At 36.8% G+C, this 22,921-nt stretch overlaps 1 protein-coding gene across 1 annotated transcript; it reads left to right on the plus strand.

The window, feature by feature from the left end:
• Positions 1–10,102: 10,102 nt before the first annotated feature.
• LOC122035288 (U-box domain-containing protein 4-like) lies at positions 10,103–11,782 on the plus strand. Its single transcript, XM_042594702.1, has 2 exons — positions 10,103–10,423; positions 10,726–11,782. Exons 1-2 carry the CDS (start codon positions 10,167–10,169, stop codon positions 11,552–11,554), a joined length of 1,086 nt encoding a protein of 361 aa, XP_042450636.1. The 5' UTR covers positions 10,103–10,166; the 3' UTR covers positions 11,555–11,782.
• Positions 11,783–22,921: the final 11,139 nt, after the last annotated feature.

Consider the following 22,921-nt stretch of genomic DNA (forward strand, 5'->3'; position numbering starts at 1 on the left):
CACAACCTTCTAAGCAATCCTTGTGCAACGAGCTATTAACGAGACATTCCGACGAAGTCGCAACTTGATGCCGACGACCTAGAGCTCGGAATCTTCAATTTTCTATTGTCGTTGGTATATTTAGTTGTTCTTTTGATTATTGTACTTCATTTTGTAACCACTTTAACGAAATTATAGTTGTTGCTCAACGTAAACGCTCAACGAGCGTGGGCCTTGGAGTAGGAGTCGCCACAGGCTTCGAACCAAGTAAATAGCCTTTGTCTTTCTGTGTTTGTCTTTTATTTTATTCCGCTACGTTTCTTTGATAAAGTTTTAAATCATAAACGAATTAGCCACGAGCGCTATTCATCCTCCTCTAGCGCGGTCTCGATCCAACAATTGGTATCAGAGCGGGGTCGCTTCAATTTGGTGCAACCACCAGTCAAGCAAATTTTTTTGTGGTCTTTTCAATTTTTCGGAGTCAATCGGAATTAATATAATTACTATATTCCGATCTGTTTTCACGTTCGAATCGATTTTTGCTCGAAGTTGATGCAACATCACTCGAGTTCGTTTTCTTTTTATTATACATCTCACACTGCTAATCCAGGATCAAGTCCCAGGATTTGTTTTTCTTTTTAGTGCGTGCTAGATTCTTTAATGGCTCTCCAAGAAGATTTTAGCACAGTCCGCCCGCCACTCTTTTCCGACGAGGACTTTGGCTATTGGAAGAACCGGATGGAATACCACCTCAAGACGCAACTCGAGATGTGGATTATTATCCAGACTGGTCTCGAACTTCCACATGACGGCGCAGGAGAACTAGTCTCATGCATCAACTGGGATGCCAGTATAAAGAAGAAGGTTGAAGCCAATGCCAAAGCAACCTGCATGCTATAATGAGAACTGAGAAAAAAAGAACTCAACTGAGTAGGACCCTTCTCGAGCGCAAAAGAGCTATGGGAAAGGTTAATTGAGCTGCACGAGGGCACTCCCAACGCTAAGGTAAGTAAACGTGATTTATTATGTAATAAATTGTATAACTTAAGAATGCAGGAAGGGGAGACAACAAGCGAACTTCACGAGCGCATCCAAGACCTGTTGAATGGTCTTCATGCAATCGACCAGAGAATAGAAAATCGGGACGTAATAAGGTATGCGCTTGACGCTTTCCCGAGGAACACTTTGTGGGCATCCATGGTTGATGCATACAAAGTTTCCAAGGACATATCATTAATTAAACTAGATGAATTGTTTTCCAAATTCGAATTACATGAACAGACTAATGCACGTCCGGCCGAGAAGGGGATTGCTTTGGTTGCAGGTACAAGAAGAACCTGGGAAGCTAAAGAAAAGCGCAAAACCAAAAACAAGTCCAAAGATGAATTGGACTCAGAGGACGATGACGAGATCGTGTCCGAGTTATTAAGGCTTGTTCGAAAGATCTGTAGAAACAAAAAGACAACTCAAACGAACACAAAGGACAAGAGTGGAGTCACCTGCTACGGCTGTAACCAGAAGGGGCACTACAAGCCGGATTGTCCAAATAAAAAGCAACGAAGAAAGAAGGCATTAAAGGCGACTTGGTCCGAGTCATCAGATGAATCCGAGACTGATGAAGAAGAACCAGCAAGATTCCTCGCATTACCGGTGCAAGCAAACATCGTAGAAACCGAGTCTGAATTCGAGTCTGAAACCGAGAGCAAGTCAGAAACCGAGTTCGAGCGAAGCCACGGATCGGCATCCATTTCCGAAGGACCGAACCCCACTGTAAGTTCTCTACTCGCCGAAACTAAGTTAGATGATTTGCAAAAATTAGTACCTTACTTGCTAAAGAAGTTTGCCAAATCCAACGTCCGGGTCAAGTCACTCCAAAAGGAGGTAACAACCCTTAAGGAAGTGACTGACTCGAGTTCTTTAACTGAGCCAATTCAAATTGGAAGTTCAACTCAAGTCTAACAACTTGAGGAAGAAAATTCCAATTTGAAAACTCAAATTAAAGAACTCAAAGACACATTGGAACGGTTCACGTTGGGTTCCAAGAATCTGGATCTGATTCTTGGAAAGCAGCGAGCTGTTTACAACAAATCTGGTCTTGGATTTAAGGCCAAACACAACTTCAAATCGTATTTGTCAATTATAAATAGATCAAGTAGAAAAATAGTCCAAGCATGGGTCCCTAAGACAAAGTTAGTTAATCAAGTTGGACTTGGACACTATTGGGTCCCCAAGGATAAGATCCATTATCTTGATAGACCTTATCGAGGCTATGATCCAGGGGGAGCCAATAGAAAAACCATCCTTGTCAATAGATAAATTGCTTGATGATTGTTTATTTTACTTGTAATATGCATGCTTAGAACAGGATAGATTAAGGACTTATGTGTAATTTACACTTGTTAGTTAAACCTAGGAGTTTCAAAAAGAGAATTAAATATATATTTTCTTTGAGTGGTTCTGTCTAGGAAGTGGTGGATGATCTAATACCCAAGAAGGCCAAGTGCCTCGCTACGACCTAGGAACCAGTCCTTGAAATACATATTTAATTGACTAATTGAAAAACATAAGTTCAACTCAAATGTAAATTAATTCATAGAAATAACCTAAATTAAAGATAACCATCTCACAAAATTACTTAAGATTACCTGATTGATAACTTCGAATCGGGTGAGATGGATCTAGGTTGAACTTAATCAAATAAATTTATCCAAATAAAATCAAAATCAACTTAATAATTAAATCAATTCAATTAACACTATAATCAAATTAATCTAATGCAACGTAACCACACAAAAAAATACTTTAAAAATTATTTTAAAAATTCTTCAAAAATTATTTTAAAAATTATTCGAAAAATTATTTAACAATCATTTAAAAAATTATTTTAAAATTCTTTAAAAATTATTTAAAAATTCTATAAAATTATTTAAAAAATTATTTCAAAATCATTTAAAAAATTCTTTTAAAAATTATTTGAAAAATTATTTAAAATTATTTGAAAATTTTTTTAAAAATTCTTAAAAAATTATTTGAAAAATTATTTTAAAAATTAATTTAAAATTATTCAAAATTATTTGAAAAATTATTTAAAAATCATTTAAAAAATTCTTTTAAAAATTCTTTAAAAATTATTTGAAAAATTATTTAAAAAATTCTTCAAAATTATTTGAAAAATTATTTAAAAATCCTTTAAAAATTATTTGAAAAGTTATTTAAAAATTTATTTGAAAATCCATTTAAAAACATTTGAAAATTTTGAAAAATTAGAAAAATTACTTGAATATATATATATATAATATAAAGTTTTTTTCGCTATGTTTGTTAAAAATTATTTAAAAATCGAATAAAAAATTATTTTAAAAATTCTTTAATAATTATTTGAAAAATTATTTAAAATTAATTTAAAAATTATTTTAAAAATTCTTCAAAATTATTTGAAAAATTATTTAAAAAGTTTTTAAAAATTATTTGAAAATTATTTTAAAAATTATTTTAAAAAAATCTTCCAAATTATTTGAAAAATTATTTAAAAATCCTTTTAAAAATTATTTGAAAATTCATTTAAAAACATTTGAAAAAGTTTGAAAAATTACTTGAACATATATATATATATAAAGATTTTTTCGCTAAGTTTGTTAAAAATTATTTGAAAAATTCTTTAAAAATTATTTAAAACTTCTTCAAAATTATTTGAAAATTATTTTAAAATCATTTTAAAAATTATTTGAAAAATTATTTAAAAAATTATTTAAAAATTCTTCAAAATTATTTGAAAATTTATTTAAAAATCATATAAAAAATTCTTTTAAAAATTCTTCAAAATTATTTGAAAAATTATTTTAAAATCATTTAAAAATTATTTGAAAAATTATTTTAAAAAATTCTTCAAAATTATTTAAAAGTCATTTAAAAAATTCTTCTAAATATTCTTTAAAAATTATTTTAAAATCCTTTAAAAATTATTTGAAAAATTATTTAAAAATCCTTTTAAAAATTATTTGAAAAATTATATGAAAATCCATTTAAAAACATTTGAAAAAGTTTGAAAAATTACTTGAATATATATATAAATATTTTTTCGCTACGTTTGTTAAAAATTATTTAAAAATCATTTAACAAATTATTTTAAAATTTATTTAAAAATAATTTGAAAAATTATTTAAAAATTATTTAAAAATTCTTCAAAATTATTTTTAAAATTCTTTAAAAATCATTTAAAAAATTCTTCAAAATTATTTGAAAAATTCTTTAAAAATTATTTGAAAAAAATAAAAAAAAATCTTTTAAAATATTATTTGAAAATCCTTTAAAAATTATTTGGAAATCCTTTTAAAAATTATTTGAAAAATTATTTGAGAATCCATTTAAAAACATTTGAAAAAGTTTGAAAATTTTGAATAATTACTTGAATATATATATATATATATATAAAGATTTTTTCGCTAAGTTTGTTAAAATTTTACACATTTTTATTCAAGTTTTATGTCAAAGTTAATATCTTTTTAACGCATCTCTCTCTACTTGAGTTCTTTTTTATTTATGTCAAAGGGAGAGAGAAAAGTCAAAGTTAATTTAAACATATTTAAATATATAACGTTTAATCTAGGGGGAGCTTTGGAGTAAGTGTTTGTAGTTTAAAATATTTTTGACTTACTTATGCTCCTATTTCTTCTTGTAAGAAATTTTCATAATTACTGTTATATTTTACTTAACTTTGAACTGTGTTGCCAGAATCAAAAAGAGGGAGATTGTTGGTGCGGGAAGCATCCGACGATCGAACCTATGTTTTGATTATGTCAAAGGGTTCAAAGTTAAGGTGTTTTGTTTACTAATATGTTGAATGAGCGTTGTAGGAAAAGTCCTAAGTGTATTTAGGCAAAAATCCTAGCTGCGGTTAGGCAAGTGAAAAACCCTAGGGAGTGGTAACCCTAGGTCCTAGAGGGTGGTAACCCTAGGCGGAAAGGCTTAGCGGGTCGGAGCTTCAGGCAAAATCCTAGGGGGAGGTAACCCTAGGTTGAAATCCTGGTGTCGCGAACCGAGTAGAAGTCTGGACGGGTCGTGGACCGGACGTCCAGCATGAAGACCGGAAGCATTGGACGCTGAGCAAAAGTCCAGTCGGTCTGGAGGACCGAACTTGCAAAAGGTGAACTCTCTTGAGTGGAATAGGTGAGGACGCGTTCCCCGGAAGAGAGAAATAGGCGTCGGTTCGACCTAGGATTTTCGGTAGGAAATTCGAAGTCAGAACTGGACAGCTCGAAGGCTGTCAAACATTTCATTTATTATTTTTACTATGTACTAACTTTATACTTCAGGATATTTTGGGACTAACATATTTTGCAGAGACTAAAACATAAAGTTTGCCTCGGATGAACAGTACCCGAGGCGCCCTCCATGGAGCTTGGAGGCGCCTCGAGTACAAGGCAAAAGTTGGCTGCGAAGAGAAGCTAGAGGCACCTCCATAGGCATTGGAGGCACCTTGGACTGCTTCTTGGAGGTGCCTCCATGGGGCATTGGAGGCGCCCTCAGATGGATAAGTTGCAGCAGCAGAGGCTTATCGACAGCGACGAAGTCAAGATAAAAGTTTGGGTTTGAGGCGCCTCCATGGGGCATTGGAGGCGTCCTCAACAAGCTATTTAAGAGGACTTCGACCAGCAGCTAGGAACACAACCTTCTAAGCAATCCTTGTGCAACGAGCTGCTAACGAGACGTTCCGACGAAGCCGTAACTTGACGTCGACGACCCGGAGCTCAAAATCTTCAATTTTCTATTGTCGTTGGTATATTTAGTTGTTCTTTTGATTATTGTACTTCATTTTGTAAACACTTTAACAAAATTATAGTTGTTGCCCAACATAAACGCTCAACGAGCGTGGGCCTTGGAGTAGGAGTGGCCATAGGCTCCGAACCAAGTAAATAGTTTGTGTCTTTCTGTGTTTGTCTTTTATTTTATTCCGCTGTGTTTCTTTGATAAAGTTTTAAATCGTAAATGAATTAGCCACGAGCGCCATTCACCCCCCCCCCCCTCTAGCGCGGTCTCGATCCAACAAAGGGAACCCTAAGTATTGGACTTTGGTACCCTAGGACTAGCGCATATAACTTAGTTGGATACTCTGACTTAGACTATGCTGGGCGTAAATTAGATAGAAAAAGTATAAGTGGAACCTGTCAATTTCTAGGTCGATGCCTAGTAAGTTGGTCTAGCAGAAAGTAACATTGTGTTTCTCTATCCACTACTGAAGCGGAATACATAGTCATGGGAGAATGTGCATCTCAATTACTATGGATGATGCACACTTTAAAAGATTATCAATTAGAATATAAAAATATAAAAATTTCAATTGATAACATAAGGTCAATCAATTTAATTAAAAATCCAATCCACCACTCAAGGACTAAATACATAGAAGTCAAATATCACTTTGTAAGGGATCATGTAGCTAAGGGTGACATTGTACTTAATTACATTGAGTGCAAGTCAAACATAGCTGTCATTTTCGTAAAACTCTTACCTAAACTTGAGTTCAGTGTACTTAGAAGACAATTAAGTCTATGCTTAGTAGAATAGATTCTAAAACTTTCAAATTATTTCTTTTATAGTATTATTTTTTCAAAAGTTTTGTCTTTTTTGAGTTTTAAAATTCTAGGAAAAGTTACTTTATTCAAAATTCCCAATTTTAACTAATATTTTCAAAAGATTGGACTTAGCCTAGGTATCTATTCCCTAGAAAACATATACTCATATCACAAGTATACTAGGAATACCTTACTTATGTATAAAAAATACTTAGAATGGAGTGAGATGTATAGGGTAATGTCTGAACTTCAGAATGTGCATCAACATAAGTCAGGACAATAAATACCAAGTTAAATTGATCAAATTAAGTTATTCACTTTAGTTAATCTAACTGGAATACTTGTTTAAATTGACTAACCAAGTGAAAGCTTTACCTCATAGTAAACATCTAGTAGCTAAAGGTTAGACACTTGCTTAAGGAAAGTAGATATCTGTTTTAAAAAATTTTACTTTGAACTCTCATGCTTGGACTTTAGGACCCTGAAAATTAATCCATTTATTTTTTTTAGGCATTATTTAAGGGAGAGTGAAAGGACTTAAGTTCAGTTAAATATTTTTTACTATTTTTAAAATATCAAAATTAAATATATCTTTAAGTAAAAGTATTTTTTTTCAAAATTTCAAAGTCATTTTTTTAAGTATTTTTTTTTTTGAAGTTAAGATTTTAATGTTTAACTATTTTTTAAAAAAAATAAATAAAAAATAAAAAATTATTTTAACTAATTTTTTAAAAGAAGCTTTAAATATTTGAGAAAAGAAGGTTTTTCTAAAGTTAAGTATTTAGTTAAATTTTTTAAAGAAAAATCTTTCTAAAACTAAGTACTTGGTCTTTTCTTTTTAATCTTTCTAAAAGCTAAGTAGTTAACCAACCTTTTATCAAAATCTCTTTAAAGTCAAGTTTTTATCAAAAACTTTTTAAAGTTAAGTACTTGACTAAAGATTTATCAAAGTTTCTCCATTTTCTTCTTAAAGGTAAGTAGTTTTTCAAGCTAAGTGTTTTATCTTCTAAAAGTTAAGTATTATTCAAAACTTTCAAAACAGTCTATTTGAAATTGTTGTTAATTTTCTCAAAATTAATTTTGATATAAGTAAAAGGAAAAGAGAAACTAGAATATTCTAAAGTTAAGAAAAAAAAAGTTAAGTGATTAAAGAAAGGGAGAACTAAGGAACAAATTAATTCTTTATGAATGAATAATGAATGATAGCTAAGGAGCTAACAAATTAATTCTTTATGAATGAATCTCTTAACTTGTCCTATGACAGTCTTTGGACTGTCCGATTTTGACTTTCAGATTTCCTCTGAAAATTCTAGGTCAAATCGACGTCTACTGTTCCCTCAATGGGGAATGCGTCCTCACCTACTCCTCTCAAGAGAAATTACATGTTGTCAGACCGGTCCTCCAGACCGATTAAACTTTTGCTCAGCGCCTGAGACTTCGGGACTTTCCCACTGGACGTCCGATCCCCGACTCGTCCAGTCTTTCACTTAGTATGTGACCATCAGGATTTTCACCCAGAGTCCCCGACTCTAGGATTTCATCCAAAGTTCACGACTCGCCAAGACTTTCCACCTAGGATTACCATCCTCTAGGACTTAAGATTACCACCCCTAGTACCTAGGGTTACCTCCCCCTAGTGTTTTCCATTTACTTAGAATCCACTAGGACTTTTATCTAAGAACACTTAGGACTTTCCTGCAAGCTTATTTACACTTGTTAGAGAACAAGTAATCTTAACTTTGAACCCTTTATCATTTATAAAAACATAGGTTCGATCGTCTGGTGCTTTCCGCACCAACAATATCCTCTTTTTTTATTATGGCAACACAATTCAAAGTTAAGTAAAATATATAGCAATAATTACGAAAGAAATGCAATAATAAAGACATGCCTTTATATTACTTTATTATTTGCTGTTATCATGACTCTGTTTTGTATGAAACTAACACTTTTTACAGGGTCTGGTTTTTACCTCATTCGATCGACCGAACGTCCGAATTGATCGACCGAACCCTAGAATAAAAGGATCAAACTTGCAGCGAGTTGATTAGAATAGACCAAGGGATCGATCGACCGAACCTCGAATTCAGTCGACCGAACCGAGGATGATCGAGCCAAGTTGATCGGATCAGATAAGCCAGTGCGATCTGCGGATCGATCGACGGAACATCGGGATCGGTCGACCGAACGAAGACTTCTATTTGAGCAACAGATACTAGACGGGAAGTCGAGCCGATTCAGGCAAAATTGGTCCACCGATCCGAGGGATCAGTCGACCGATCCGGGGGATCAATAGACCGATCAGAGTTGGGTCAAACTTGATCCCGATATCAGTGGATCTAGATCAGGTCTGAGGTGGCTATAAAAAGGGGTCTCGGCCAACACTTAGAACACATAATTGAGAACTAATTATGTTCTTGTGTGATGTTCCGAAATGCTTCGACAATGTGCAACCACTGCTCCAACAATCGACGAACTTCTACTTACTATTTGATTGTTGGTAACAAAGTTTTTAATTGTACTTAATATCTGTACTTATTTCCGAATATATAGTGATTACCCAACGAAGGTGATCAATGATCACGGGTCTTGGAGTAGGAGTCGTCACAAGCTCCGAACAAAGTAAAAGAAACCTTGTTAGAATTGTTTTTGTTTTCTCTCTTTATTCCGCTGTGTTATTCTGTGTTTTCTGAAACGAGTGAAAAAATTACAAATGCTATTTACTCCCCAGCAAGAGGTAGGCCAAAGTTTATTTAATAAGGAATCCACTACTAACAAAAGAGTAAAAATAAAAAATAATTACGAAGGAATTCACTTTAAAAAATACGAACAAATTCATCTTCCAGAAACAAGCACATGATAACATTCATTTATCTAGAAAATGACGTTTACAGCCATGACACTTGAGACTCACAAGCTCAACGAACAATTAATTGACTTTAATAAAAAAAAATTATGCCACGCAACCCAAGTATCTATTCTATTTAATTTAGAAAAAAAATCATGACAAACTCGACGATCAGATAAATCAGAGTCTGAGAAATAGAATTAGTTTCGTATTGGAGGATTAAAAAGTTGAGAACCTCCGAATTAGAAAAAAAAAAATCATCCTTAAATTTTAACTAAATCATGTAGAAGACAAAAGGGGGACAAATGTCGTAAGAATATTCCTTCCATTTATTTAACGTAGCCATATCAAAGAGAAAAAAAAAAGGAAATACAATTTATTATTTTATTATTGCAGCCCACTATAACTATATAAATAATTTGTTGATAGAGATTTATGCATGTATAATTCGATAAATAATAGTTAATAGTATCAAAATATGAATTATTGTGAATTTGGTTCATATTGCTGTCATTATTTTCGGTGTTGTGGATCGGGAATTTCATCCGTCAGATTCCAATCGGAACGATGGAAATTCTCCAGCGGTCCTGGGAGAATCTCAGTGTTTGTTAGCCGACACGACATATGAAATGCTGACACGTTAACGGTGGGTTAACGGAATGTCGGCGCCATCTTCTCTTACCTTTAGGAGTTATATAACCTGAGCCTCCCCCCTTCGCCGCTCCACGGAGAGGGAGGGAGAGAGAGAGAGAGAGAGAGGCGACGGCATGGCAGAACTGGAGGCTGGACTCGCCGGCGAGCTGGATGAGGTGGGGAAGATCATGAAACAGATCACGTCTGAGGACGAGGCGTGCAGGATCTCAGCGGCCACGGAGATCAGGCGGCTGACAAAGACGTCGTCCAGGAACCGGAGGCAGCTTTCCGGCGCCGTCGCGCCCCTTGTGTCGATGCTTCGGTCTCTAAACTCGGACTCCGGCGAAGCCTCCATCCTCGCCCTCGTGAATCTCGCCGTCAAAGACGAAAGGTGCGTGCTTTGATGCTCTGAGACAGGAAAGGTGGCTCCTTTACATGTAAAAACTGTTCTGATCTCTAATGATTCGTCCTTGTGGTTGCTTGCTTTCTCTTAGCAGCCACCCATTTCTTTTCAGTGTAGAGTTTGTCTGCCCAATTTGTCCAATGACTCCAAACCTTCTGCCTAATTAATACGTTTGACATCAGTAACCAAATTCAATAAGTTTATTGGTTGGGGACTGATTCAAACTTCTACAGATCTTTAAGTTGATTGTGGTAAATATTAATCTATTGAAGTATTAATTGTGGTTGCAGAAACAAAACCAAGATTGTCGAAGCCGGAGCACTCGTTCCCCTTGTTCACTTCTTGCAATCATCGAATTCTACTTTGCAGGAGTACGCCACTGCAGCACTCCTCACCCTCTCGGCTTCCCTCCCCAACAGGCCTACTATCAGCACCTCCGGCGCTCTCCCCCTCCTCATCAAAATCCTCGTGGATGGAAATCCACAAGCTAAGATTGATGCTCTCACGGCACTCTACAATCTCTCGACGATCCCTGAGAACCTCACCGTCATTCTTCCCCTGCACCCTGTTCCGACATTGTTATGTCTGCTCAGGAACTGCAGAAAGTCGTCCAAGATCACCGAGAAGTGCAGCGCGCTCTTGGAATTGCTGGTGAATTTCGAGGAAGGAAGGGCTGCTTTGACAGCTGCAGAAGGCGGCGTTCTCACCATCGTGGAGGTGCTAGAAGAAGGCTCGCTTCGGAGTCGAGAACATGCAGTAGGAGCCCTCCTCGCGCTGTGCGAGAGCGATCACAACAGGTACAGAGACGTCATACTCCAAGAAGGTGCAATTCCTGGTCTTCTTCAGCTCACCATTCAGGGAACCCCAAAGTCTCGAGTGAAAGCTCACTTGCTGCTTCAGCTACTGCGAAGCTCGCGGTGTAAAAGATCAGAGTTGCAGACGGGCACTCTCGATAGCATTGTCTGCAACATAGTGTCCAACATGGATGGCGATGAGCAGATGGGAAAAGCAAAGAAGATGTTGGCAGACATGATAGAGGTGAGCATGGAGCAGAGCTTGAGGCATTTGCAGCAGCGGGCTTTTGTGGGCAGGACTCAAAATGGACCGCCCTCATGTTGACCATCTTCCAAGTGATTCTTCTTCTTCTTCTCGTTGCAGTTGTGCTTTCTTACAAATGAGAGATTTGGCATGCCAGTCCTGGCCAGTGCTGCTGGTATCGGGTGACCGGTGAAATGTTGATATGATAGTTCGGTGGATGTCTTCTCAGTGCATGAGATTGAAAAAAAAATAAAACTATGAGTAGTCTCTGTCGATGAGAACGAATAAGATATCTTCAAATTACTTTTCCCTGATCTGTTTTGATGACGGATCTGAGTATGTTTGATGAATCTTCTGTTGAAGATCGGAAACAGAAGAATGGCTGAAGCAACGCAAGGAATCAAAACACAAGAGGATTTATATGATTCGGACTTCAAAGAAAGAAAATTGCGAAAGGTTCAGATTTTGGAAGATAGAGATAGCTGGTTGACAAATTGAAATGCGTACTTAATCACGATATTAATTGGCATTAAATTATCGTGAATATCGATGTCAAAAAGAAAAACGTGAATATAAATTATAATCAATTTATAGTACTCCCAAACACATGCTCTCTCGTACTATGTTTCGAATGGTAACCCCACTACCAGTGAAAAGTTAAATTAAAACGAATTAACCGATAGAACTTATCAAATTTAAAATTTTGATTTTTTTTAAAAAAATTTGATTATTTCATGTAATTCAGTTTGGTTTGGATTTTAAAACTTCTAATTCCATTACATCAAAAAACTAAAATTTTAATATTAATTTTAAAAACATGGATCACAACAAACACAAACATGTGATGCTGATTTTAAAAAAAAAATCAGCACCATATCAAATACCAACACCACCATGGTGATAGTATTATTATTGAAAATTTTAATTATTTCGATTAAAAACTAAATTAATTGATATTTTATCGATTTGATTTATTCAATTTTTATTGAGAAATTTAATCAATTTAAAAATATTTAATTTGTTTAATGATGTGGAAGTAAATAAGACTTCACATGACGAACCCTTAATTTGGTCAACATAGATTTCATAGGATATGTCAACTGCTGAGCCAACTCGACCAATTGACAACTCCTGCTCAACCTCTCGATCCGTCGATCCGACACTTCTACTTGTCAGTCTCAACCTCGCCGACACCTCCACCCCAGTCGTCTCGCCCCTACTGAGCCAACACCTCTTGCTCAACCTCTCAATGTCGCTGATTCAACGCTCCTGCTTGCCCGTCTCTCCTCACAAACACCTCCGACCCAAATGTCTTGACCCTGCCAAGCCGACACCTCCAGCTCAACATCTCGGCTCCACTAATCTGACTCTCTTGCTCGTCCGTCTTAGTCCCACTGACACCTCTATCCCTGCTGAGCTGGCACCTCCTTCTCAACTCTCGGATCCGTCGAAATGATGCTCTTGCTTGTCCATCTCAGCCCCGCCAACACTCTAGCCAAGTCATCTCAGCCTTGTTGAGCTGGCACCTCCTGCTAATTAACCTCTCGGTTCCGTCGATTCAAAGCTCCTACTCGTTCGTCTTAACGCCACCAACACCTCCGGCCCAATCGTCTCGACCATGCTAAGCCAACACCTCCTGCTCAACCATCTCGGCCTCATAGACCCAACACCTCCGGCCTTGCCAAACAAACACCTCCTGCTCAGCTGATGAGTGTTATTCATGCATCGTTCTTAGTAAGATTTTGTATACATTTTGTGTTATTGTATGAATATATTTTGCATACATACATTTTCTTTTTATTGTTTTTTTACATTTTTAGTTCAAAGAAAAACTCATTATACTTTTTGATTGGCAGGACGCGATTGCGAAGCAAAAAATGAAACAAAAAAGTTGTGGAACTGAAAGCAATAGAGAGGAATATACTCTAGTTATGTCCCATGACACGCGTGTGAGAATTCAAACGTGTAAAGGATAGAAATGCGGGTCTATAGCACCAGCCTCGGCTGTGCTAATCTCCACAGAAGTTTCATTTGATTGATATGGTCATGCCACCTTGGCACGGTCGTGCTATTCTCGGTACTAGCTAGATCAGATTAACACGACTGTGTCCCCCTTGTAAGGTCATGCCATTTTCCAGCAAAATAAGTTGACACAGTCGTGTCACCCCTAGCACAGCTATGCCATTTTCAAATCACATCATGCCCCCGGCATGGTTGTGGCGCGATTTTTCCCAACTCATGGTTGGGGTGATTTTTAACCATTTTTTTACTGTTACGTGGGCCTATAAAAGGGCTCTAAAGCCACTTGTCGGGGAGGGGACGTTTTCCCTTTGAGAGGTCTCAACGATCCATCCACGGTCGAGGGTGTAAACACTATGAAGACATTGGCAATCTCCTCGCTAAGCGTTTCTTCTTCCTTATTCTCATATTTGGATTGTAAGAATGTTTTCTTCAATGTCTTTGGATTGTTCTTCCCTTTCCATGGAGTAGTTTCAAGATTTTAGGATGTATAGACTAACTATAATGTGATGTTGATAGGTAAATTATATATTTGGTTATTTCCTTATTCTATGATATGTGTGCTCCTTGTTCTTGCTTGATTGATTGTATGAATTACGAATGCAATAGGATATGGAGAATTGGTCACTATGTAGAGGTGATGCTCTAGATTATATGACCATCGCACCTCTTGTGACAGGGGATATCCCTTTAAGCGGACTTTTTAGGGTCATTACCTTGAAAAGGGGGGTAATTCGCTACAAGGGATTAACTAATTAGGAGTTAATGGGTTTGATACAATTAGATGCTACGAAGTAAAATGAGTAATTTAGATTGTATAACTGTGTGGCCTCATGTGATAAGGGTATCCCTTTAAGCGGATTTTCTAACGTTACTTCTTTACTTAATAGCATTGAATTTGGGTTACGCACTTTGGTATAATCTTTGTGGTTCGTATCAGTAAATTGGTTAGAATCTCTATAAGACAGTAAATATAGAGATAAGGAGGTGCACAATACTTAAAACATCAACTAGTATCATAGCGAAACTGAAGTCCTAGAATCGTTTCCCCCCATTTCAATCTTCATCTTTGATCACTCTTGCTCTCAACTCTGGATTGTCTCTAGGATTTGTTGGGATATGGTTGATGTGATGTGTGCTAACAACATGTTTTGTAAACATGCACAGTGGAAGACTTAATAATAAATAAACTAATTTATTACATCGCACACACTATACACATGCAAGATGCAATCGCGTAGACAATATCATAAAATAAAATGAAATCGAATAACAATTATTTTAGGTATATATTATGGATGACCCATAATGAGAAGGACATCAACCTTTTGCGATGTTATTGAACCTCGCCTCTATTGGTATCCATGCCAAGTTTTTCAAGACAACTCTAAGAGAACAAGCTTCACTTTCGGAAGGTACTAGCCATGAGTGAAGAAGAAAGATCAAGAAGAGAAAAAAGAAGCAAAAGAAAGATCTTTTTCCTTTGGGTGGCTCATGGCAAGAAGAGGAAACCCTCTTGTTGTGATCGGCAGCAAGAGAGAAGGAGAGGGAGAGAAAGGCATTTTGGTTTAGGTTTTCAAAATCTAATCAAGTCAATAATGAATTATGTATTAATTCTTTCTTAACCATATCAATATATAGTCCTCTTTATTGAGTTAGATTAGAAATGTTAGTTGGTTCTAGGAAGATCGTACCGATTCCACTATACAAAAATTTTGGACAAGTGTCGAACTTTTCCTAAACAACCTATTGTGTTCTTTAGAAATTAAATTAGGAATCGCAAACGGAACTTAACATTATTGATTCCAAATTTAACTTATATGGTCTTAATGGTTTAGACTTGGATCGCAAGCGGAACTTAACACTATTGATCCAAATCCACCTATGTTATAAATTTAATTAAATATTAATTTCCAAAATTGGCTTCCAGGTTAAACATAGTGAGGCACTAGGCCTTCTTGGATATGGGAGCAACCACCACTTCCTAGACAAAGTCTTTTAAGGAAAGTTAATATTTAATTTCCTTATATAACTCTAGGTTTAACCAAAAAGAACAATCGAATCATAAATTCGAAAAACAAAAAAAAACACAAACTCGAATTACAATTCAAAAAACTAGAATCTAATGCCTCTTGTGTTTGGAATTCATACAAAGAAAATACTAGCACAATGCGGAAGAAAATTACTAGTTATACCTTTTCTTTGTATGCTAATAACCTCAAGATCTTCTGTCGTATTCCTCGCCTCGCCTTGGACGTCGTGTGGGCGACGATCCTCCAAGATGAACACCACCCAAAAGCCTTCTTCCTCCTTCTCTAAAATCCGGCCACCACCACAAGAGAACAAAAGAGAGCAAGGGAAAAGGAAGAGGGAGAGGGTCGACCACAAGAGGGATCACCAACAATTAAATAAGAATTGATATCACATGAGGCCTCTCCCCCTCTTCTTTTATAATACTTGCCCAACGAAAATAAGGAAAGATTTTTACAAAAATTAAAATCTTCCTCTTATTTTTCCTTTTCTCTTTTTATTTTTCCTTTTCTTTCCTCTTAATTGATTCAATCATCAATTATGGATTGATTGGCCGACCCCTTGCTTGGGCACCAAGCAAAGGTGGCCGACCACATCATCAAGGAGAAAAATAATTTCTATAAAATTTTATAAAAGAAGAAATCCTCTTATAAAATTTTACAAGCTCTCTTTCCTATTGTGGATGCTAAAAAAAGAAAGTTTTAAAAATTAAAACCATGTTTTAAAATTTAAAACTTCTCTTCTAAAATTTCCTTTTTAAATATGGTTACAAAAATAGAAAGTTTCAAATTTAAAACTTATCTTCCTTTTTTCTAAAAACCATGAGGATGGTTAAAAAAGGAAAGTTTTCAAAATTTTAAACTTTCTTTTAAACCATGTGGCCTAATTCAAATAAGGAAAGTTTTTAATTTTAAAATCTTTCTTTTAAAATTTGTAGTTTTCTACAAAGAGAAGATTTTAAAAATTTAAAACACCCCTCCTATTTGAATTTATTGTGGTCGGCCCTTCCTTTGCTTGGGCACCAAGTATAGGGTCGGCCCTCTTGAGGAGATGGTGGTCAGCCCTTGGCTTGGTCACCAAGCCTTGGGTCGGCCCTCTTCTTGGATACCAAGATGGACTTTTATTTAGTTGGACTTGAGGCATTAATGAGGCTACGACAGGGACCTAGAGGAGAAATTGGTTTTGCCCTTCCGATGAGCTTGAGTTTCCTGTGTTCGCCCCGAACACACAACTCAAGTTCATCAACAATAACTCATTCCACTAGAGAGTTATTATTACACTACCGCACCAATCTCAAATTACATTATGGGCTCCTTCTTATCATGAGTGTGTCAGTCTCCCTGTGTTTAAGATATCGAATGTCCACTAATTAATTGAGTTACTGACAACTCATTTTAATTAATGTCTTAGTCCAAGAGTAGTACCACTCAACCTCATTGTCATGTCGGACTAAGTCCACCTGCAGGGTTTAACATGACAATCCTTATGAGCTCCTCTTGGGGGCATTCTCAACCTAGATGACTAGGACACAGTTTCCTTCTATAATCAACAACACACACTATAAGTAATATCATTTTCCAACTTATCGGGCCTATTGATTTATCGAGCTAAATCTCACCCTTTGATAAGTCAAAGAAATAAATACTAAATATATGTGCTTGTTATTATATTAGGATTAAGAGCACACACTTCCATAATAACTAAGGTCTAGTTCTTTTATTAAGTCAGTATAAAAAGAACTTACCTTAAATGGTCCTACTCAATACACTTAGAGTGTATTAGTGTAGTTTATTAGTTAAGATAAACTAATACCTAATTACACTATGACTATTCCAACGGTTTGTTCCTTTCCATCTTAGTCGTAAACAACTGTTTATAATTTATAAAGAACTGGTAACGCGATTTTCTGTGTGTGACACCACACACCATGTTATCTACAATACAAATTAATTGAACAACTACACTTAACAAATAAATGTAGACAATTGACCAATGTGATTCTTTTATTTTAAAAAATAAATGTTTACAAAAGCTAAGCTTTTAGTATACACTCTAACAATCTCCCACTTATACTAAAAAACTAAGCTGTCATATATGCTGTCATACATCTTATTCTCATCCCTTCCACATGTCGATCAAAAGTTTTTGCCGGAAGAGACTTAGTGAAAGGATCTGCCAAGTTATCTGCTGATGCAATCTTGGCGACGACAACTTCTCCTCGCTTGACGATGTCTCGTATCAGGTGGTACTTGCGCTCTATATGTTTACTCGTCTTATGGGCTCGTAGTTCCTTCGAGTTTGCAGCTGCACTGCTGTTATCACAATAAATTGTGATGATTTTGGGCAAACCAGGAATCACATCTAAGTCCATTAGAAAGTTTCTGAGTCATACAACTTCTTTGGTTGCCTCAGAGGCTACCACATACTCAGCTTCCATGGTTGAGTCTGATACGCATTTCTGTTTAACACTCCTCCATGCAATAGCTCCACCTCCTAAAATAAACACATAACCTGATGTAGACTTACTGTTGTCCCTATCTGATTAGATGTCTGAATCCGTGTAACTCACAGGGAGCAAATCGTCTGCTTGGTAAACTAGCATATAATCTCTAGTCCTTCTCAGGTACTTCAATATATGCTTTACAGCAGTCCAATGTTCTTGTCTAGGGTTACTCTGATATCTGTTAACCGTGCCCACGGCAAAACAGATATCAGGTCTCGTATACAGCATTGAATACATTAGGCTTCCCACAGCCGAGACATAAGGAACTATCTTCATGTCCTCTATCTCCTTTGATGTCTTCGGAAACATCTCTTTAGATAAAGCTACTCCATGCCAAAAAAGGTAAGAAACCTTTCTTAAAGTTCTGCATGCTAAAACGAGCAAGGATTGTATCTATATATGAAGCTTGAGATAGACACAACATCCTTTTCTTGCGATCCCTTATGACTTTGATCCCAAGAATGTGTGCACATTCTCCTAAGTCCTTCATATCAAATTTTTTGGATAACCATATCCTCACGTCCGATAACACTTTGACATTGTTGCCAATTAACAAAATATCATTTACGTATAGTACAAGAAATACCACCACGTTTTCGTTACACTTCTTGTATACACAAGACTCATCCGGACACTGAATAAATCCATATGACTGGATTACTTCATTAAACTAGATGTTCCAAGATCTTGAAGCTTGCTTCAGTCCATAAATTGACCAATTGAGCTTGCACACTAGATGCTCTTTGCCTTTTTCAATGAACCCTTCTGGTTGCTTCATATGGATGTTTTCTTCAAGACTTCCGTTAAGGAAAGCTATCTTGACATCCATTTGTCAAATCTCATAATCCATATGAGCGGCTATAGATAAGAGTATCCGAATAGACTTAAGCATAGCTACCGGTGAAAAGGTCTCCTCATAATCGATTCCCTCTTTCTGAGTATACCCTTTCGCAACAAGCCTTGCTTTAAAGGTTTCTACCTTCCCGTCTATCTCTCTTTTTCTTTTGTAGATCCACTTGCATCCAACGGCTTTTACACCATCTAGTGGTTTTACAAGCTCCCAGACCTTATTAGAATACATAGATTCTATTTCGGAATTCATCGCTTTCTGCCAAGATGCTGCATCTTTATCTTGGAGTGCTTCGTCATATGTCCGGAGATCAGGTTCATGTTTACCCGGGATCAAATCTGAAGATTCTCCCAAAAATATAAATCTCTCAGGTTGCCTCACAACCCTCCCACTACGACGAGGCACTGTCTCTAACTGTTCATCATGTGTGACACGTGTTGCAGTCTCTTGTGGTATTTCATCTTGTACTGTTGGTACTAAAGTAGATGTGTCTCTTATTTTTTCTAAAACAATTTCACTCATGGGCTAATGGTTCATTACATAATTTTCCTCTAAAAATCGAGCATTAGTGCTAACAATGATCTTCTAATTTTTAGGATTATAAAGCAAACCACCTTTCATTCCTTTAGGATATCCCACAAATAGACAAACTTCTGTACGTGATTCCAACTTGTCAGTATCTCCCTTCAGCACATGTGCTTGACTACCCCATATCCGGATATGATTTAGACTAGGCTTACGCCCATTCCACAATTCCATGGGAGTAGAAGGAACTGTTTTAGAAGGTACCATATTCAGAATGTACACTACTATTTCTAGAGCATATCCCCAAAACAAATTTGATAATTCTAAATAACTCATCATCGATCTAACCATTTCCATAAGGGTCTTATTCCTTCGTCCTGCCACACCATTCTGTTGGGGTATACTAAGTATGGACAACTGGGATTGAATCCCGGCTTCTGATTAGTAATTCCTAAACTCTCCAAAGAGGTATTCGTCACCACGGTCAAACCGTAATGTCTTGATACTTTTACTAAGACGTTTCTCCACATCAGCTCTATATTCTTTGAACTTATCAAAGCATTCAAACTTGTGACGCATCAAGTAAATGTATCCGTATCTTGAATAGTCGTCTATAAAGGAGACGAAATATTCATAACCACCTCTTGCCTGGATAGACATAGGACCACACAAATCAGAATGAACCAGTTCTAACACATTTTTGGCTCTATACCCCTTGGCCTTAAAAGGTCTCTTGGTCATTTTACCTTCCAAACAAGATTCACAGGTTGGAAAATTTTCCAACTCTAATGAACCCAAGAGTCCATCGGCTATAAACTTTTGAATCCTACTTAAGTTAATATGACCAAGCCTTAGATGTCAAAGATATGTTTGGTTCATTTTCGAAGGTTCTTTTCTATTACTAGAGTTAGAAGATGTGTTATTAATTTTCATTTGTTGCTTTGTGGGAGGAATTAGATTTAATGTATATAAATTGTCAACCAATGCACCATAACAGATAATAACTCTATTTCTCTTTATAACTACATTGTTACTGAAAGAAACAGTATATCCATCCAAATACAGTTTAGAAATTGAAATTAAATTCTTTCTAAAACTGGGTACATAAAGATAATTTCTTAAAATCAAACTTTTATTCCTATCAAAAGATAAGTAGACGTCTCCCACTGCAACAGCCGCCACCTTAGTAGCATTGCCCATGTAGATGGTTATCTCTCCTTCAAATAGTCATCGAGTTTCCTGGAACCCCTGCAAAGAGTTGCAGACATGATCAGTGGCTCCCGTATTTACACACAAGGTACTGGTAGATAACACCGCTAAACATGTTTCAATTACTAGAGCATGAGATATACCTTTATTGTTCTCTTTCCTACGAGGACAGTCCGCCTTCCAATGTCCTGATTGCTTGCAGATGAAGCACTTGTCCTTCGGCTTCTTCATTCCAGCTTTTTGTCCTGTACCCTGAGGTTTATTCACCTTCTTTGCTGAGACAGTCTGTTTCTTCTTCTTCTTGCCTTTCGACTTAGAAGTAGAACTATTTTCAGCATAGTGAATCTGAGAATTTTGATGAAATAACCCTTTTGTTGCCCTCTTAATCTTAGACTAATGACATCTATTAGCAATTGCCCTTTTTAGGATCCAATCTCTCCTAACTCGGATATAGTCACGAATTGATCTTATATATCCCCTGGTCTCAGACTAGTAGTGCCCATCAATAATTTTTATTTTCAGGATACAATATTTTCCAACGCAGACATAGTCACGGATCAAGTCATTCTATCTCTGACTCCATAAGTATTTAGGAATCGTGAGATTGAACCTATTATTCTCTCTCTAACTCCATGAGTATTTAGGAGTGATAAGGTTGAGCCTACTATTCTCTCCCGACTCGAATATAGTCACGGATTGAGTTATTCTCTCTCCAACTTTATGGATATTCAAAAGTTGTGAGATTGAGTCTACTGTTCTCTCCCAACTCGAACATGATCGTGAATCGAACTATTCTCTCTCCTACTCCACGAGTATTCAAGAGTCATGAGATTGAGCCTACTATTCTCCCCCGACTCAGACATAGTCGTGGATCAACTTGTTATTCTTTCTCGATTCGGATATAGTTGTGGATCAAGCTATTCTCTCTCTGATTCCACAGGTATTCATGAGCCATGAGATTGAGCTTACTATTCTTTCCCAACTAAGACATAGTCATGAATCTACTTATTATTCTTTCCTAACTCGGACATAATCAAGAATCAAACATTCGCTCCCCCTATCCAAACGGTCATTGACATTTCATCTCCCCTGCCCTAAGCAGAGTCTCCATGCCCAAGTCTAATATGCAATCATCTCATTACTAACAAGTCATATTTACATTAAAAGTGGAAGACTTCCCTGATCTTTGGTATCGACGGTCCAATCAGTCGGACTCCTGTCTCATTCAATTAGACTTGAGGGAATACTTATGATGTAGAGGTAAATAAGGGTTTACATGGTGGGCCTTTAACTTGGTCAACATAACTCCGCAGAGTGTGTCAAGTGTCGAATCGTTGACCTCTCCCAAGGAGTCTTCCCAACAAAGGCCAACTCAACACCTCTTGCTCAGCCATCTCTACCTCACAGACTCGACGTCTCTGGCCCTGTGGAGCCAACACCTCCTGCTCAACCTCTCAGCTATGCTGATCCGATGCTCCTACTCGTTCATCTCAACCTCGCCAACACCTCTGACCCAGTCATCTTGGCCCTACTGAGCCAACACCTCCTGCTCACCCCACTCAGCTTCACCGACTAGACACTCCTGGCTCACCTAGCTCAGCTCCATCGATCCGATACCTCCTGGCTTTGCCTCGTCGATCTAACACCTCCAGCTCAACCATCTCGACTCCATCAACCTGATGCCCCTTGACTCAACAGGTCAAATCCTCTAGCCCAACCAACCTAGCCTACTCAATAACACCTAGGACACCACACGGGCTGACATAGTACGTGGGTCAGTACAGTCCATTACACGTGGGATAGCACATGGACTGACATAACACATGGAACAATATGATCTCCATAGCGTGGGACAACATGATCCAATATGATCCCCTATAGTACAAAATGTGGGGGACATGATCCCTGGGTTCGATGACATGACATTTTGCTACCGGGATATGACATCCCATCCATGAGGAGAAAGGTATCATTTCTTTTGCATAAGTGATATATAAAAGAAGTATGTTCTTGTAAGCAAAGGTACGCGCACACACACACATTTAAACCATCAGTATTTCCTAATCTATTGTTCTTCTTCTCCACCTCCCTTGCTAGAAACTTGACTTGATGAGCGTTTGAGTGGTTGAGTCAGGGTACTCCTTGACCTTCATTCTAACTCTCTCTCTCTCTCTTGCTTCGCAAGCATTCATGGAGGTCCAGCTCTCCCTTGCTGTGCAACGACTTCGTCAATGTTGAAGACAATTGTCTTGTGACTTATTCGTTGCCAATATCATATAAGAACATTCGGTTTTGGTTAAATCAGTTCGGT

Source organism: Zingiber officinale, chromosome 11B (genome assembly GCF_018446385.1).
Source record: "Zingiber officinale cultivar Zhangliang chromosome 11B, Zo_v1.1, whole genome shotgun sequence".
Classification (NCBI taxonomy): domain Eukaryota; kingdom Viridiplantae; phylum Streptophyta; class Magnoliopsida; order Zingiberales; family Zingiberaceae; genus Zingiber; species Zingiber officinale.

What these genes read in the sequence shown, in the direction of transcription:
- LOC122035288 (XM_042594702.1), top strand. Translation starts at nt 10,167, where the DNA reads ATGGCAGAACTGGAGGCTGGACTCGCCGGCGAGCTGGATGAGGTGGGG. An exon ending in CTCGCCGTCAAAGACGAAAG is followed by an intron (nt 10,424 to 10,725) that starts GTGCGTGCTTTG and finishes TTGTGGTTGCAG; the next exon opens with AAACAAAACCAAGATTGTCG.